Raw genomic sequence first — 19,950 nt, forward strand, 5'->3', positions numbered from 1 at the left:
AATAATGACACACTTTCGGGTAAATAATTGCCTCAAAACAACATGACACACATTGTAGAAAAATTGACCGTTGGGCGTCTCCGAAAATCTTACACAACCTCCCACATCCCATAAACGTAAGTAACGTAAATAAAACGGTTGTGAGGACATGGCAGAGGCGTTTTGTGTATGTACGATACGTACAACACAACAAATATCAACAGATGCCGGCTTGTCCGGTTTTTCATCTTCGTTGAACTAGTCTTGGTTTTTTTTTTTGACTCGGGACATTTATTTACATCCGAATATGTGCAAAACAATTTGTTTGCAGTCAACAAACGACATTTTTTCACTTTTATTCATTTATTTTCATTTTTATCGTATACACAAGCGACAAAGATATTTTGTCAAATTTATCTAGAAAATTCAACACTATAATCATGATTTAAACTCCTGCTGGGCTATGTTCAAATTAATTCTAAATTATTTCCCTTTATCTTTTGTTTCCTCAACAGAACGAGCGAACGTCCTGGGATTACAGCACCGTATCGCTGTCACGTGTTCCGGGCTATGGCTTCGGAATTGCCGTATCCGGTGGGCGAGATAATCCGCACTTTGCCAACGGTGACCCATCGATAGCAGTCAGCGACGTGCTGAAGCATGGTCCCGCCGAGGGTCAGCTGCAGTAAGTATCTATCGTTTGTACTTGAAACACACATTTTATGGAACGGCGAAATGTGCTAGGCTACCTATGTATGGATATCGTTACATTGTCTTAAATCTAACCATTCTACTCGTGTAGGGTCAACGATCGAATAATTTCGGTCAACGGAATCTCGCTCGAGAACGTTGAGTACGCGACGGCCGTGCAAGTGCTGCGGGACAGTGGCAATACCGTGACCCTGGTAGTGAAGCGGCGTGTGCCGAACCATAGTCTAATGCAACCGGCGGGCGGAGTGGGGGTAACTAATTCCCATCAACATCAGCATCAGCACCAGCACCAGCATAGCCTCAGCTCGACGGGACTCGGGCTCGGTGCCTTGGCGGCAAACAATGGATCTCAGCAGCAAATCAAAGTGATTGTTACAAAGGCAAACAAAAAAGATGATTTCGGCATCGTTTTAGGATGTAGATTATTTATTAAGGTATGCATTGAAGTCCAATTGACTGCTGTGGGTGTCTTAAGTGGAATACCATCAATCATCATACCCATTAATTGGCAGTCAGAGACTTGGTTTGGGGCGTCTGACCCGTGACATGTTTTTCGTGGAATAACCAGAAGACCAATCATTATTCGGAAAGCCACATCCTAACAAAATTACCATACGACTGATAATCGTATAATAACCCACATTAATTGAATATCAGGGTGGCCCTTACATTCCCGATAAATCAAATCATGATAAAAGGTTCAAAAGTGAATACAAAATACCTGTGTGCAGATTTTTTGAGGAATTTTCTTCATTTTGTTTTTGTTTCAGTTAAAAATTTCCAGGTTTTTCTACTTGGATTAAGATTTGAATACCGAATAACAAATTGTAATCATTATCTTCTTTCAAATATTGTTGTTGTTTCTATCCGATTCTGCACACTGGTATTGAATGTTATTACTTGAGTCTCGTTTTTCATCCAGGATAAGGTCATCACGAAATCGTAAAACAAATTAAATATTTAATCCGCTATATCTTTGAATTTTAGGAAATTTCGTCCAAGACGAAAGATCAACTAGCAGCCAACGGCTATTCGTTACAAGAAGGTGACCTTGTTACAAGGATACACAACACAAACTGCAATGATTCGATGAGCTTGAAAGAAGCGAAGAAGATTATCGATGGGTGTAAAGAGCGCTTAACGCTGGCGGTATTGCGAGATGCGACGAATTCCGCGGGTCTCGGTGGAGGCACTAGCTCCGGCATGCAATCGCCAGTTTATTCCCATACCGCACAAGTGTCCAATTGCAGTAATATGGATGAGAATTATCTCAACGGAAATGGGGGATCCTATTCGGGGCAGAACCTGTATGTTCAGCCTCCAACGCGACTTTCGGCAATGAGTACGTTACTAGTAGATGATAAAAGCAATCTTACACCAAGGGGAAGATCACGCGGCCCACTAACTGATATTTCTTTACAACAACTAGACAGGCCCAGTACGCCTCCGGGAGCGACGAGTAGCAGAGGTGGTGAAGGCAGTGGACATATGCGATCGCGGAGCATAATCGACGAGCCTCCACGTCCGCCGCCACCAAGAGGAGAAGATTTCTACAGTACGCGTCGGCCTCTGCATGATGATAAAATCTCATCGGAGCCGAGGTATATCACATTCCAGAAAGAAGGATCCGTTGGTATCCGGTTGAGCGGTGGTAACGAGGTAGGAATTTTCGTTACTGCCGTCCAACAAAATAGTCCAGCTGCTGCACAAGGACTCGTCCCTGGAGATAAAATACTAAAAGTTAACGACATGGACATGAACGGAGTTACCAGAGAAGAAGCAGTACTGTTCCTTCTAAGCCTACAAGATCGTATCGATCTGATTGTTCAGTACTGTAAGGAAGAGTACGATAATGTTACACAACAGCAGAGAGGAGATTCGTTCCATATTAAAACGCACTTTCATTGCGAAAATCCATCTAAAGGTGAACTAGCTTTTAAAGCAGGAGATGTGTTCCGAGTTATTGACACGTTGTACAATGGAGTAGTTGGTGCCTGGCAAGTGCTTCGTATTGGTCACGGTCATCAGGAACTTCAGCGTGGTGTGATACCAAACAAAGCTCGCGCAGAGGAACTTGCAACAGCTCAGTTTAACGCTACTAAAAAAGAAATGAACGCATCAGAATCGAGAGTCAGCTTCTTCCGGAGGCGTCGTTCAACACATCGCCGATCGAAATCCCTTTCGAGGGAAAACTGGGACGACGTTGTGTTCTCTGATTCCATCTCAAAATTCCCTGCCTATGAACGAGTAGTTCTACGTCATCCAGGTTTCGTGAGACCCGTTGTACTGTTTGGGCCCGTTTCCGACATAGCCCGGGAAAGGCTTATCAAAGATTTCTCCGATAAGTACACGGCGCCTCTGCAGGACGACGACAAGGGGTCATCAAAATGTGGTGGGATTGTACGGCTATCCAACATTCGAGACATCATGGATCGAGGGAAACATGCATTACTCGACATCACACCGAACGCCGTCGACCGACTCAACTATGCACAATTCTACCCGGTGGTTATCTTCCTCAAGGCTGACACCAAACATTGCGTGAAACAGCTGCGACATGGTTTGCCGAAATCGCAACACAAAAGCAGCAAAAAGCTGTTCGAACAGTGCCAAAAGCTGGAACGAGTCTGGTCCCACATCTTCAGCACCACCATAAACTTGAACGATCCGGACACCTGGTATCGGAAGCTTCGGGACTCGATCGATCAACAGCAAAGTGGTGCAGTGTGGATGTCCGAAACAAAGGTATATCGTTGTTTTTTTATTTCTTTCAATATTAGACTGGTGCTGGTAGTAGCTAGGTGCTTTAGATGTTAAATTTAGGATGGAGAGAAAAGTAGCAAACGAACAACGGAAGTCTACTTTACTAGTTACATTCGGATAAAAAAAATTTTAACAGATAAAATGGATTTTGGTTAAAACGCATGTGTAATATGATATAATTTTGAAAATATAGATTTCTTTTGTTCGTTTCCTCATTGGTATACGGGTTTTGGGTTAATCGTTGTTATCGTTTACTTTCTTCTGCAAATCACACATTACCTCAATAGCGGGTGGAGTTCACATCGGACATTTTTCTACCGTTTCTGCAACCTCCTTGCCCGTTATCATGCTGCAACTACGCTCAACCATCCCGTAGATTCGCTAATAATTCTCGCTATTCGAACCGCTACTCGACTCCTGCCGGTTGGCTATCTCATCAGAATCAGCCATATCATTATCAACTACATCCTGCTCCAACGCCTGTGGTTCCTTCAATGCAGCCACAGTTATTTCACGCGTTAGATCAACCACCCCCTCATGGTTCACAGATTGTTCCAATACCACCAAACGTTAATAACCAGAGCCATAATAACTTTCCATTGGTGCCAATACAAAGCCAAATTAATCAGTCCACCTCAATGCCCAGGCTTTCGAACTCCATAAGGCAGCCTTCTTCGCTGAGTTTGTACACCTCATATGGAAAATCTTCCACCCCCAGCATCAGCCAATTATCTGATTTGGATAACAGCATGCGCGTTGAACATGCTAAGCCTTACGTTATAACAACCCCACAAAATGGACGACACGAAACAAGCGATACAGGTCGTCAAACTATCATAACTAACAACACTAAACACGAGCAGATGCATAACATTATCGATAATAATCGTATTAACATGAATGGATCAAATCCACAAATAACTTTTAACGACAAGGTTAACGGTCAAGTTCACGACAATCACAACTTTGCCTATATTGATAATTGAATCACGTACGCACCACTAACCGTACTCATTTGTTTGTAACTTCTAACGTATTGTGCATGCAAGAAAACTAACATTAACGGTATGAATAAACCTAACGGATCATTTTGTCCAACTGTTTTTTCCGTTTGAGAAATCTAACAGTGTGATTTTTCTCTGTTTTATTTTCATATATTTGTCCCGCTTCCAACAAACAAATCTTCAACACTAATGAAAAACCGAAATCACACTACACTGAAATCATGTAACCATCGTTCGTCATCATCACGCCATCACAAATCTGTGGAATTTTCGTTTTCGAAATAAAAATGAAAAAATTCCCGTCCCATCATTTCCCAACGTTTGCGCATCGCAATTCCATTTGACGCTTTGTCCGAGCAGCCAGTAGAATCCCTCTCCGATGATTTCCTCTTCCCAATGACCACCTCCCGACTCTCCTACGCCTCAAGTCCGGAATCGGATCTGGAACTAAGCCCGGGACCATCGGCCTCATTATCATTGGGCAACTTACCGCAACTGGTGAAGTCAAGCTCTGACCCTTCGATCGCCACTAATCAGGATAACTTGGATAGGGATAGAGAACTCGGTGACGGAATGCCACCACCATACACGGTAAGCTAACAGCATCCCTTTGCAGACGATTTTTTTTTTACTTTTCTTCCTTCTCTCACACAATCTGTATTCGAAATTCTTACATTCATTCTTTGTTTTCTACATAAATGTTAACTTCATGAAACTTCTTGTGTACATATTCTCAAAGTTACAAAAACTTTTCGTGAAAGACTAAGCAGTTTGTTCACTTTAGTGCAATGGTTTAAATTCATAATGATATTAAACTATTTTTGATAATAGATGGAATCATTTTGATCCTAACTTTCTTGTATGTAATCATCGTGAAAAGTATATTAGGTATGTCCAATGAACTGCGAAAGATATTTTTACTCTTTTTTTTTTTTCTACCGATTTGAGACCTTAAACATGAACAACAGCTGAATCATAAATACATACAGCCTCACAGGCTTTCGAGACAGATTTTTGTTGTTTTACGTAGAATCGAGTTCATGAATTAAAAATGGATCGAGGTTTTTCATTCATAGCCGGGAATTTCAACTCAATACAACTTTCCATATGTTCTACATTCACTCATTTTCAAGCGGATTTGTGCCAACAAAACAACTTAACTACACAATTAACACACGACGCACACAGGGGTAAAGCATGAAAAAGGCGATCAAAACTGTTTTCTGACGCAACTTTGCGTTTTAGACCTATAGTGTCTTCGAGACAAATAACCTACATCACAAGGGCTATTAAATTGATTTTTTGAAAATTTGATTAATCCACCTAGCATTGAGTTAGAAAAACTTACTTTTTCATATCCGTTTTAGAGCTATACTGTCTGAGAAAATTTTTAGCTTGTACCAATTCTAGCAACTTTGCCAAAGAAGTCATTACTGTATCAATAAATCGTTTCAAAGTTAAGTCAATTTTTAAAAAAATATCATCATTTTCAGTTTTTTCAATATAACTTTTTTGCAAGTGATTTATCATATAAAATATGTTCTAGAGAGTTTCGAAGAAAGTATTACTGCACACTTTTGCTGAAACTATATAAAAATGTTGAAGTTTGAACGAGATATCTTGAAAATACTTAACAAAAATAGTCTTTTTTAACTGGTTATATCTCCTGAGTTGGGACGAGTTCGGTTACATATTTTACAGTTTTGCAATCAGAAAAGTATCACCTTCCAAACAATGTACAATTCAAAGTGTTACCAAAGTGGCCAATTGTGATCTTCACAGTGTGAATGTCAATAGAAGTATGCCGAAAAGGAAGTTTCTATATTAATTTAAGCCAATCTACCATCTCAAGTCCAAGTGGTTCAAGTAGGCCTACTGTTAGGAATCCAGCTTGATAGTAAAAGTTATGCTCATATTAGTATGAAAACTTCATTTTCGGCTCACTTCTATTGACATTCACACTATGAAGACAACAATTGGCCACTTTGAATTGTATATTGTTTGAAAGGTGATACTTTTCTGATTGCAAAACTGTAAAATGTGTAACCGAACTCATTAGATATAACCAGTTAAAAAAGACTATTTTTGTTAAGTATTTTCAAGACATCTCGTTCAAACTTCAAAATTTTTATATAGTGTATTCAGCAAAAGTGTGCAGTAATACTTTCTTCAAAACTCTCTAGAACATATTTTATATGAAAAATCACTTGCAAAAAAGTTATATTAAAAAACCTGAAAAATGATGAATTTTTTTTTTAAATTTACATAACTTTGAAACGATTATTGATACAGTAATGACTTCTTTGGCAAAGTTGCTAGAATTGGTACAAGCTAAAAATGTTCTCAGACAGTATAGCTCTAAAATGGATATGAAAAAGGTTAGTTTTTCTAACTCACTGCTAGGTGGATTAATCAAATTTCGAAAAATCAATTTAATAGCCCTTGTGATGTAGGTTATTTGTCTCGAAGACATTATAGATCTTAACCGCACAGTTTCGTCAGAAAACAGTTTTGATCGCCTTTTTCATGTTTTACCCCTGTGTGCGACGTTTTACAGGACACGACACTTAACGTTCTTACAAACGGAAAAAAGGATTCAAAATTACCTTTTTTGTCGACCGGTTTCGGGCTCGATGTTGCCCATCTACAGGACGATGTCCGACTGATCACATGAAGAAATTACTTAAATTTTTTTGGTTGGTCTCCTTGAAGGATAAGATCCCGCAAGATGAGAGATCCGGAATTTATGAAATCCCCTGTGAGAGTTGCCCAGCAGTTTACATTGGCCAAACTTGACGAAAATTTAAAGTTCGACTTAAAGAACATAGAAATGCTGTAGACAACAACAGGGTCAATGAATCTAGCGTAGCCACCCACGCAACGGAAATGGGTCACTCCATAAACTGGGAAAAAGTTATCTATAAGAAATGTGTAAGAAAAGCCTCACATTTCAACGCATGGGAGTCGATGTTCATAAGTACTTCCGAGAAACTGCTAATGAATGAAGATGACCCACCAATTATGTGGCCGCTTTTCACCTTCACCAAAAGAAAAAATTTATAAAGGAACCATCCTTCGACGAATACTACGAGACTCGTAATACAATCCTGCCAGTAATTTCTTCGTGTGATCAGTCGGACATCGTCCTGTAGTTGGGCAACATCGAGCCCGAAACCGGTCGACAAAAAAGGTAATTTTGAATCCTTTTTTCCGTTTGTAAGAACGTTAAGCGTCGTGTCCTGTAATACGTCGTGTGTTAATAGACTGAGTCGATTTGGGGTCATTTTGGAATTCCTCAAACCCTGGGGTCTGAAAAGCTTCGTCTTGGTCCAAAACTCATCCATGATTTTTTGCAAAATTTTTAAGTAACGTTTACATGAGTAAATTTAAACTTTTAGGTTTGTATGGGAAAATTGAATATTTTGTACTGAAAAATCAACATCATTTATGTTTCGTCTGTGAAACCGAGCCAGCTTAAGGTTTTTGTGCAAATTTATAAAATTCCTTAAGGAAATTTTCTGTTGAACAACTTTGTCGAAAATCGTAACTTCGTATCTCATTAGCATAAAAAGTTATTAGTTGTTTTACAGGGGTATGTCTTTTCACACTGATAAACAATAAATGTAATAGACATCCCTGCAGGGTGCCTAGCGAGGTATTGCTTGACTACTTTCCATGCAACACTTCGCGAGGCTCAAGCAGTGATGTCAATTACATTTATTGTTTATCAATGCGAAAAGACATACCCCTGTTAAACAGCAAATAACATTTTTTCCTAGTAAGATACGAAGTTACGATTTTCGACAAAGTTGTTCAGCGGAAAATTTCCTTAAGGAATTTTATAAATTGACACAAAAACCTTCAGCTGGCTCGGTTCCACTGTTGAAAAAAAAATGATGTTGATTTTTCAGTACAAAATATTCAATTTTCCCATACAAACCTAAAAGTTTAAATTTACTCATGTAAACGTTACTTAAAAATTTTGCAAAAAATCATGGGTGAGTTTTGAACCAAGACGAAGCTTTTTAGACCCCAGGGTTTGAGGAATTCCAAAATGACCCCAAATCGACTCAGTCTAGTGTGTTAATGTTCTACATTGTCCTGGTAATTTAAAACAAAATTCCCAATCACTATGTTTTATCTGCATTAGACTGAGTCGATTTGGGGTCATTTTATAATTTCTCAAACACTGGGATCTAAAAAAGTTCGTTTTGGTTCAAAACTCATTCATGATTTTTTGCAGAATTTTTGAGTTCCGTTTACATGACTAAATTTTAACTATTAGGTTTGTATGGGAAAATTAAATATTTTGTACTGACAAATCAACATAATTTTTGTTTCTTCTGTGGATCCGAGCCTGTAGGTATATGGTTTTTATGCCAATTTATAACAAAAACTTTGTCGAAGACCTTAACTTTGTATCTTATAAGGCAAAAAGTTATTAGCTGTTTAACAGCATTGATAAACAATAAATTCAATTGACATCACTGCTTGTGCCTCGCAAAGCATTGCAAACTGTATTGCTCTTTCAGACTTATTTTGGATTTTCTCAACTCTTCCTGAAGACGAAGAAGCACTACCGCAAACGTCAAACATGGAAACCGAACTTTGAAACTGAAATAAATCTTCAGAACACTTTCATGCGTTTTTTTCTAAGACAAACATTATGTTTCAGAATCAATCATGATTTTTCAGCAACATTTCAAACCATTTAAAATGATTACTGCACATGGTAACGTTCTGATTGGAACATTGTTTAACTATTTAAAGAACTTATGATATATGGTAAACTTGATTGAAACTTCAATCAGAAGGAAGAAGAAAAAATAATGCAGAGCTTATTTCGAATTGTTTTTCTCCGCATTTTTATATACAAAATCGATGGATTAACATACAACATAATGAATTTTTCTTTCAAACTTTGAATCACTTGCAAATTTTTGTGTTCGGAACAAATTGTCAAAAACTTATTCCAGAGTTTAGTTTCAGTAAAAATGCCAAAAAGTAGTTCAATGACTTCTGCCAATTGCTGATTTTTTGTGCTTTTCATCCGCAAGGATAATTCGATGCTCAAGATTTTTCAATCATCATTTAAATAACGATTTCAATAACGACTGAAAAATCTTGAACGATGAATTATCCTTGCAGATGAAAATCCCCAAAAAACGACTGAGAAATGATGCTGGCATGCAACCTTAAAATATACGTAGTATTTTTATCTTGTTGATTCAAAAATTGTTTTATGAAAAAAATCCTGAAAGCGTGATTAATTATTTCAATATTAAGTAAAACCAATAACTTCAAACAGCTTTGTTTCAAATCTCCATTTGACTCAATCAAACAAATATTGTGCATTGTTTGGGAACTGACAACACTAATACTTCCTACAATCTAGTACAAACATATTTTTTCTTCGTTGGAAGTTCAACATCTGATGTTAAATTTAGTGCTGGCGCGATAGAAATATTGAATAGAAACTAAACTTGAAATCCTAAATTTGAATGAATTGAGTCAACACAAACATTCAACATTATCACATAATATACAGTACAACGAATGTTTCAAATAAGTCATAGATGTTTTAAAGTAACCGACTCTTATCGATATCTAATAATTTACAAAACTCGCCGAGAAGTCGATTTATTCATTCAAATAATAATTTAGTGCATCTTAAAAAAAACGATTTACATATCATATGATGATTTGCTTTGGTGTTTCTCGGCTACACTGACGAAAATGCAACCTATCAGCAGAGCTGTCAAATTACGGTTGTTTTCTCTGAATACGCAATACAAGACGCACCAGCGAGGTAAAATGGCCTATGTAATTCGTTCTCAAAAATACACTAACTTAAAGCTTCGAATGATGTTTTTCTTCATTTATATTGTAGCAAACAAACTTTTTCATCCTATATTTGATGAAAAGTTCGAAAGAACGACTTCAGTTCTGAGAAACAGAAGGATTAATGGAATCAGCGTGAAACCTGTTATTTTTCATGGTTAACATTTAAGGTTTTTTGGCAAACTGGCCTGGGCAATCTGATGAAACTACAGCTTATCGTTTTTCCACTCGCCTACGCCTACGAAAGACTAAACATATTTTGTTGTATTTTACTAACTTCATACAAATTTTAACTAAAATCAATCATTTCAAAATTGGGGCTGAATGCCCACAAGACCACGTGTTTTAGACTTAAATTTTGAATGCTGTTAACTTTTGAGAAACCCCAAATATCAAAACGAAATACCATTCTTTTTATTTGCTGACTCCCAAATTACGATATCAATGCATAATTATAACAAATTTCGTCCTTGTTCGAGTTAAAAAAGTGCAAAATACTCGACTTAAAAAATTATCTTGCGCCATGTTTGCCGCGATATCATTTAAGAAATTGAGTTTCGTTGCCTACCTGAAGGCGTTTTACCTATAAGGTTATAAAAAGTGTATTTTGAAAAGCGAAATTTTCAATAAGTTTAGCAATAATAAATATTTTTTTGCCAAAGTATTATGAGTTTACAAAAATACGATTAACATGTAACTAAACATTTTATGTTTCAATCATTACATTCCTTATAATCATTGTTTCATTTCTTACCATCCTTTCGGTATGGTGCGTTCTGTCCACTAGTTTTGGCGTTCTACCCCGCGGTTTGTTTTCTGGCTGTTTAATTTTTTTACAAATATATAATCCAAATCGCTTTTTTATCATATTTTTTTCTTTTTGATAATACGTAAGTCTGATCTCTGAATCGTCGTACACTTTCAATTTGGTTCTTAAATGATTGTTATCGCTGTAAATTGCGATTATGCTTAACTGGTGCGTCTTGCACAGTTTTCCCCTACCTCGCTAAGCACTCATCAGTGATGTCATTTGTATCTATTGTTTATCAATTCCAAAAGACATACCCTGATAAACATCTAACAATTTTTTTTCCCTTATGAGATATAAAGTTACAGTCTTCGACAAAGTTGTTCAGCGGAAAACTTTCTTATGAGAATTTATAAATTGGCACAAAAACCATATGCATGCTCGGCTCCACAGAAGAAACAAAAATGATGTTGATTTTTCAGAACAAAATATCCAATTTTCGCATATAAAGCTAAAAGTTCAAATTAACTCACTTAAAAATTCTGTAAAAAATCATCGATGAGTTTTGAAGCAAAACGAACCTTTTTAGATCCCAGGATTTAAGAAAATCAAAAATGATCCAAAATTGACTCAGTCTAATCTGCATATTAAATATTTATTTTAGGCTGGCAGCAAAAATAGTCATGTGGAATAGGATTTTTTTGGTGAAAAATATATTTTTTCGGACCAACCGTTTTACAAAAACAGTGTGTTTGTATGGAATGTTAAAAAATTATCATATTAGAAATCACAACTCGTTCCAAATCAAACCTATCTGCATACGTTTAGGCATCCTAGACCTAAATTTATTACTAAGCTGGCCCATTGTTTCCAATGTTTTGATTCTAAAATAATTTAAAAAAAGAACAAAAAAAAATCGATAGAAAGAAAAATTACACCAAGTTACGAACTAAATTGATGAAAACGACAAAAATTACGACATAATGACAAAAAAAAACCAAAGAAGTAACAATAATGGCAAAACGAACAAAAACAACACAAACGACAAAAATGTCAAAAATGACAAAAACTACCAAAAATGTCAAAAACGATCAAAATTATAAAAAATGACAAAAAAGTAAATGATAAAAATGGCAAAAATTGCAAAGTCTCTTGTGATTTATCTGAATTTTGTTGTTCCATTCCCTTTTTTATTTTTTTTGTTTTATTAATTTTTTTTATTATGGTTTAAAAATCGGTTGGATTCGGAAATCAAATTAAATTGTTGTGTTTTTTTTTTGCATTTTTAATTATTTTTAAGGACAATCGTAATGGAACAAATGGACCATACAAGTGAAAATTTATGTCTAGGATGTTTTTAAAGCCTTCCGGGAGTTTTGGAACGAGTTTTGACTAATGTCATTCTGTACATGGCATTCCATACAAATTCACCGGAATTTATAAAATGTCTAAGTTTTAAAAAAGTCGATTTTCAGCCAAAATTAGTGTTTCGTTAAAGTTTTGTACATTTTTGAGTCATTCCACCTTAAAACAAATTCGATCTTCACGATTTCCTGTGGTCTCCCTTTTAATGATTTTCGAATGTAAAAAAAGAAACTTTGGGTCAAACAACAAAATGTTGTTTTTGAAAGTCGATGTAGAAATTTTTTTCAAACATCCATTGCCACCGTAATGTACATGTTATTTTTTTTGGATATTGACTCAATCGCTGTTCTGGACTTCATAAAACACGCCCATCTAGTTTTCGATACAGAACACAACTATCTAGGATCTACTGTTAATACTGCATTCGACCGCAAATTAATCGTTTACCCAATGTTTATTGCATCCAAGAATCCTTACGATCATTCGGGTCATCCTCGCCGCATGACTGTGGACAACAAGTACGGATTCTCTGCCAACAAAAGCAATATCGGAGCACCAATGCCCCCGGAAGATGCCATCTATGGGTCCAGACCACCGCCACCTATTCAGCACAACAATACGAGTCACTTTGGTCCAGGTAAATTTCGTAACATTCATATTTACAATTTTTCGATTTTTTTATTCACTTCAATTAAACAAATAGTTCCAGATCTACCTCCGCGGATAGACCGAGCATCGAAACCTCCAAACGCTACCACAACACCCAGCACACCGGCATCGTCGCTCCCGTCCCGCAACTCCAGCACTGGAGGGACTCTGGGGCGTTCGGCCCAGGAGCGGCTGTTTGGTAACAGCAAATCTTCCACCGATAATCTTGACCAGGCAGTGGCCGATGATTATGCCACCCGAAGTCAAATGTTGGGTCAAACGCCCGACAAACGAGCGGCGCTGAGCAACGGGTTGAACTCGCTCGAGCGGGTGCAGAACACATCGCTGGATCGTTCCAGTAGACCGAACCAGCTTCCTCCGCAGCAGCAGCCGCCCCCGCAGATGCCCCCGGGGGCTACCAGCACACCTGGCAAGGCCAACGGATCTTACGATAGTGTATCCAGCTACGATTCGTACAACGCAACACAGCTGACGGCGCAGAACATGAGGTTAGGACCCAATGCGCCCGATGATCTGAAATCGGTGCCGAAGTAAGTTGGATTTAGAAAAGTAGAAAGAATTAATGTCAGCTCTTTAGTATTTTAGGTCGGCATGAAGCCTTCAAAGTCAGTTCAGTTTCTCGCAAACGTGAGACACAGGGTTGTAGCTTACAGCGTCCATTTATTTGAAAACTAACGCTGTCAAGCTGATCTAACTTTTTCTATTTTTTATCACCTGATTCAATTTGCATTTGAGTCATATGCATTGTTTTCTAAAAAAAATTTAAATCTGGACAAAGTTAATTGAAGTATTTTTTTCATAAATGTTGATATAGTTTTGCCTTTGAATCATAAATAACGGGAATAAATTGATGTCACTTTTTTGCCACACGTGCTATCATCAAACTAAATCGCTGTGTGTGATTTTGTTCTCTTCTTTGTGAGCTTTGTTTGAATGATGTTTGTTCTCCTTTGTCAACGATGAAGATCGCAGAACAGAGTTTTTCCGTAAGAGCGTCTTTTAAATGGTTGAAGAGCATTGAAAAGACGGACTAATCAAGACACTTTCTGCAGGAGGTCTTCATCTTCCAACAAACGGAAACAAATTTTTAATGACACGACTTTACAAAAACCTTCAAAGAGGAGAACAAACATGAAATAACATAGACACATGATCCAACCCATCTTTATACACTATAGGATTACACTTTTTAATGCAAGCTTCTTACACATTTGCAGTAGTCGCGGAGGAACCGGTTTAACGCCCAACCAATCAACTGTGTCCGATTACAATCGTACCACCGGAAGTAACGATTTGCTGATGACGCCTCCGAGAGGAAGCCATCTACATCCCGATAGGAACAATCTTAATGGTAGGTGTATTTCATTCGTAATGTGATTGTGATCTATTTATATATGAAATTCTTCATCTCACAGGCAATCACGAACCATTGACTCAGCGTAACTCGGGTGATCGGCCCACCGGAATGAATATACCTCAGCGACCGTCCAATCTGGCGCTTGAAAGTCCGCGGAAGCACGTGATGGAAACCAAAACTGATTATGGGAAATATAGGTAAGTTTATCCTCTGTTGAAAAAAACAATCACAAAATTAAGTTAACTCTTAACATGGTATAAAAGTAGAATTTGAAACATAATTCTTATTTTTCACGCTGCAGAATGCGACAACAGTTCAAAGATAATCTGTTCAGTAACAAATCGCAGCCAAATTTACACTACTATACCTTATGCTGTCAAAACCGTAGATTATTTTTTTCCAAATACGACACTCTTGTTTAAGTGCCTATAGCTATAGATTTACATTCCTCAAGAAAACCCAATAAAATGAAGGTGCTGTATTTGCTTCCAAAATGTTCACCTGTTATCACGAACAACCCCCCGAATCTTTCACCACCTGTCTTGCATTCACGTTCGCTGCATTGTTCGTTCATACAAATACCTCGGCTAATGTTGTTTTTACTCACTACACTTTACGATGTTTATTTAAATATGAGTTTTACTTTTTCATTTCTACATTTCCCGCGTGATTCATCCATCCCCTGCGCATCAAACAAACACCCTCTGCAACCCACTCGTCCACACCCGAACGCACGCCACGAACATCACCACACATCCACACACTAGCCGGAACAATTCCGCATCCCAAGCAGACTATTCGAAGCCGAACAAAATGGCGCCGCCGATGTTGGGCACGCCACCGTCGAATGGTCCCAACGGAATGCCATTCAAACCGGTGCCACCACCGAAGCCCAAAAACTATCGACCGCCGATAGGAGGAGGGGGAGGCGGAGGCAGCGGAACTGGAAGCAACGGAGGACCTATGAACTCCGGACAGTGGGACAACGGGGTAAGTATCTTCAAATCTTTACCACAACACAATTTTATGATACTTTAAATCATTTATGGGTACATTCTCTGAAAAAAAATCTATTTAGTCAGTTGAAGGGTCGTTAGAGGATCATTGATTTTTGAGATTGACGGAGTCCTGTACAATTTACGCAGGGGGCTCTCGAGTTTGATTGAAATTTTACCAGCTTACACAATATTAGCATATTTGAATATAGTTTGAGAACAAAAAAAAAACAATATAAACAAAACTTATTCAGAAATTTCCTTAAAAACATTTGCACAGAATGGCAAATATTCGAGATCAAACCCCAGAACGAATCAATATCCAGTAGATTTTTTACCAAATTGGATCATTTACCAAAATTCTTCCCCCATAATGGAACATTTCCCAGAATGGCATGAAATAGCTCTATACTAGAACCAGCATTGTATTTGGTTAAAGCTGGAACTTTTATTGGTTTCACGCTGACCTTTTTTCCGTATGATACATATTATTGTAAATTATGCCAAATAGAATAAAAAAGGAAAAAAAAAATCGAGAACTTCTAGCCGAAAATTGACTTTCTGAGACACTTTTTTTGGAAAATCGGTGACTATTTATGGGATGTAAATTTACAAGCAGATGGTGCTGACGTAGAAGTTAAAAAATACAAACATATTTTTTGAAAAAATATCTTTATGATTAATGTTCAAGAAATAACACAAGTATGATAGAAAATTACTGTTACAAGAAGAACTTTTAGCTTTCAAATTCGCACATCCAAGCTTTTGATAGTTTTGGTGATAAACAAAGAAATCATTATGTCTTACAAGACATCAGTTTTTCAGAACATTGCAATTGAGGGATTCCTACAGTAAAATATTGGTTAAATGGTAATTTTTGAGCTATTTGTATTGCATGATATTTCCGATTTTTCCTTTTCAAAGCTCAAAATTTGATAACGACCTCATTCCACAGGAAATTTGAGAAATTTTGGTTATAGCATAACTCAAGATTTTCGTTGTAAAACTGTATAAGTTAACGAAAACAGGTTGAAATAAAAAGCAGGTTGAAATAAAAAGGATGCAGAGGTGACCTCGGTCCTATCAGTATCAGAATGGGGGTAGGCTTAATAGCGGCACGTTATCCAAACATACGGGAAAATTGTGCCTACAACTACAAGGACGTGGCCGGTGCCATTATTGATGTTCAAAGATGGAGCATCATTTTTGTACATTGAGAATGAGCTTGTAATCCCAAGAACCATTCTTTTGATCCTTGTACAAAATTGGTGGCCTCGGTCAATCACGGAGTAGCGACCAGTGCAGTAGCGATGTTGAACTCGTTCTACTGAACCACGTCTGAGATCATGGAATTCGAAATAATTCAATTCATATTAAGAAAAGCAATGAAAATTTAAATATAGGATATAGATTGAAGTGTATAAATAATATGTAAAATATGTATCAATATTCCGTATAATTTTTAAAACATATGAAAATAGTTTCGAGTTCAATGATTTATAGTGGATGTGAGTAGTCAATCAAGCTAAGCTAATCGGTGACTAAATATTTATGGGATGGTTTCAATTATACAATGGCCAAATCCTAGCTCAATGGAGCGTACTTTTAAGTACTTTTAAGTTCAAATTGTAATCTTCTAAATAAATATTTTTGAATAACTTCTTCAGATCTTTAAACAAGACCGTTTTATTCCTTTATTTTTTCAAATATGTCCTGAAAAATTACAAAAATTGCATTAAGTATAGAAATGACAAAAAATACAAAAATTCCAAAACTTGCAAAAATAACCAAAATACAAAAATTTAAAGATTACAAAATTAAAAAAATTACCAAAATTACAAAAGTTACAAAAACACAAACAAAATATAAAAATTCCAAAAATTACAAAAATTCCAAAAATTACAAAACTTACAAAAAATACAAAAATTACAAAAATTACAAATAAACAAAAGTTACAAAAGCTACAAAAATTACAAAAATTACAAAAATTACAAAAATTACAAAAATTACAAAAATTACAAAAATTACAAAAATTACAAAAATTACAAAAATTACAAAAATTACAAAAATTACAAAAATTATAAAAATTACAAAAATTACAAAAATTACAAAAATTACAAAAATTACAAAAATTACAAAAATTACAAAAATTACAAAAATTACAAAAATTACAAAAATTACAAAAATTACAAAAATTACAAAAATTACAAAAATTACAAAAATTACAAAAATTACAAAAATTACAAAAATTACAAAAATTAAAAATTACAAAAATTACAAAAATTACAAAAATTACAAAAATTACAAAAATTACAGAAATTACAAAAATTACAAAAATTACAAAAATTACAAAAATTACAAAAATTACAAAAATTACAAAAATTACAAAAATTACAAAAATTACAAAAATTACAAAAATTACAAAAATTACAAAAATTACAAAAATTACAAAAATTACAAAAATTACAAAAATTACAAAAATTACAAAAATTACAAAAATTACAAAAATTACAAAAATTACAAGAATTACAAAAATTAAAAAAATCACAAAATTTACAAAATTTAAAAAATTTAAAAAATTTCAAAAATTACAAAAATTACAAAAATTACAAAAATTACAAAAATTACAAAAATTACAAAAATTACAAAAATTACAAAAATTATAAAAATTACAAAAATTACAAAAATTACAAAAATTACAAAAATTACAAAAATTACAAAAATTACAAAAATTACAAAAATTACAAAAATTACAAAAAATACAAAAATTACAAAAATTAAAAAAATTACAAAAATTACAAAAATTACAAAAATTACAAAAATTACAAAAATTACAAAAATTACAAAAATTACAAAAATTACAAAAATTACAAAAATTACAAAAATTACAAAAATTACAAAAATTACAAAAATTACAAAAATTACAAAAATTACAAAAATTACAAAAATTACAAAAATTACAAAAATTACAAAAATTACAAAAATTACAAAAATTACAAAAATTACAAAAATTACAAAAATTACAAAAATTACAAAAATTACAAAAATTACAAAAATTACAAAAATTACAAAAATTACAAAAATATCAAAAATTACAAAAATTACAAAAATTACAAAAATTACAAAAATTACAAAAATTACAAAAATTACAAAAATTACAAAAATTACAAAAATTACGTAAAATAGAAATAATTACAAAAATTTCATTAAATTATTAGAAATATTGAAATTATTAAAATTATAAAAATTACAAAAATTATAAAAATTTTAAAAATTACAGAAATTACAAAAATTACACAAATTACATAAACTACAAAATTTCAAAAATTTTAAAAATGAAAAAATCAGCAGTGTTTGTTTTTTTTTGTTTTTTTTTTTTTCAAACGTCCGTGTAGTTTCAAAAAATGTCGCAAGTCACGGCACTGAAGGATGCCGGGGTTAATTGATAGACTTATAGCTTGCAAGGCACATCTTTATTCGTTGACTTCTTGACAGATCTGTCACAATTATAAATTGATGTTTGTGGCCTTCTGATTTTTATCTTATTTCTAGGCTATGCGAACCTGATCGCTACAGCACAATCAACGAAATCTGAATTAGTCGAGTTTGGTGTTCAGATTGTCTTCTCTATTTGGTTTATTTCCTTTTTCTTCGTTTCAATTTTTTTTAGAAACACGCTAATGAAAAACAAATGGACAAAAAATCAAGTTGTAAATGCCGCATGAATGATAAACATGTGGTTTAGGGTGAATCCGGAGAAATCTCTATGTACAAGATATCCCCAAATCTCGACGATTTGGCATCAAAGATATATTTACGATTTTCCAGATTTCATGTCAGTAGTGTAATAGTTTACCAACACTTACTTTCGTGAAAAATCACTTACGTTATCTGAAGGTCCAATTCCGAAGGTTTTAATTAAAATTCAATTTAATTATGAAGTTATTAACTTCTACTTTTCATTCAATTTAAAGGTTGTGTTTGTGTTTGTGTTTCATCGACACCGAAAAAAGATAAACCTTCATTGAAACTAGCTGAAGTAGCATCAAATAACCGTACTGCCTGTCCTGTCCTGTAACTTCACAATTGAATCATTAACAACCTTCTAACCATTCCAGGAGTCCATATCACCGAGATCTCCCAACGGGTTCTACTATCCTCCGATGTCGTCGCACTATCATCAAGGGGTCGCCCGCAATGTGCCAAGTTCTCCGAACAACAACCACATGAACGCACCACCACCGGTTGGTCACCCCTCGCAGATGCATCATCCATACGGTGGTGCCGGAAGTGGTGTCAATCCAGGTCAATATGGGCCGAATGCGTACAACGGATATAACGGAAATAATGGCGGCGGTCAGCCACACTATATGGGTAATTCCGGCCGTGATATGGGGATGGGTCATAACAATGCTTACAATGGGAACACTCATCATCCATATGGAAACAATTACATGCATAGAGGTAGCGGGGGACCGAATCATGGCATAGGTAACACAATCATAATATGACACTAAT

At 35.2% G+C, this 19,950-nt stretch overlaps 1 protein-coding gene across 10 annotated transcripts in view; it reads left to right on the plus strand.

Moving 5' to 3' along the window:
* LOC129758043 (tight junction protein ZO-1) overlaps window positions 1-19,950 on the plus strand; it is a 145,548-nt gene that overhangs the window by 107,140 nt on the left and 18,458 nt on the right. For 5 of the 10 annotated variants that reach the window (XM_055755468.1, XM_055755466.1, XM_055755465.1 and 2 more), the window contains 10 exons: window positions 495-664; window positions 782-1,124; window positions 1,678-3,435; window positions 4,818-5,048; window positions 12,880-13,048; window positions 13,115-13,610; window positions 14,298-14,431; window positions 14,496-14,634; window positions 15,205-15,427; window positions 19,551-19,923. In XM_055755468.1, coding sequence (XP_055611443.1) covers window positions 495-664; window positions 782-1,124; window positions 1,678-3,435; window positions 4,818-5,048; window positions 12,880-13,048; window positions 13,115-13,610; window positions 14,298-14,431; window positions 14,496-14,634; window positions 15,205-15,427; window positions 19,551-19,923 — 4,036 coding nt within the window. The remainder of the gene's footprint in view (window positions 1-494; window positions 665-781; window positions 1,125-1,677; window positions 3,436-4,817; window positions 5,049-12,879; window positions 13,049-13,114; window positions 13,611-14,297; window positions 14,432-14,495; window positions 14,635-15,204; window positions 15,428-19,550; window positions 19,924-19,950) is intronic. The other 5 variants (XM_055755471.1, XM_055755470.1, XM_055755472.1 and 2 more) reach the window with 5 other exon arrangements.

This window comes from Uranotaenia lowii, chromosome 3 (assembly GCF_029784155.1).
Source record: "Uranotaenia lowii strain MFRU-FL chromosome 3, ASM2978415v1, whole genome shotgun sequence".
Taxonomy (NCBI): Eukaryota; Metazoa; Arthropoda; class Insecta; order Diptera; family Culicidae; genus Uranotaenia; species Uranotaenia lowii.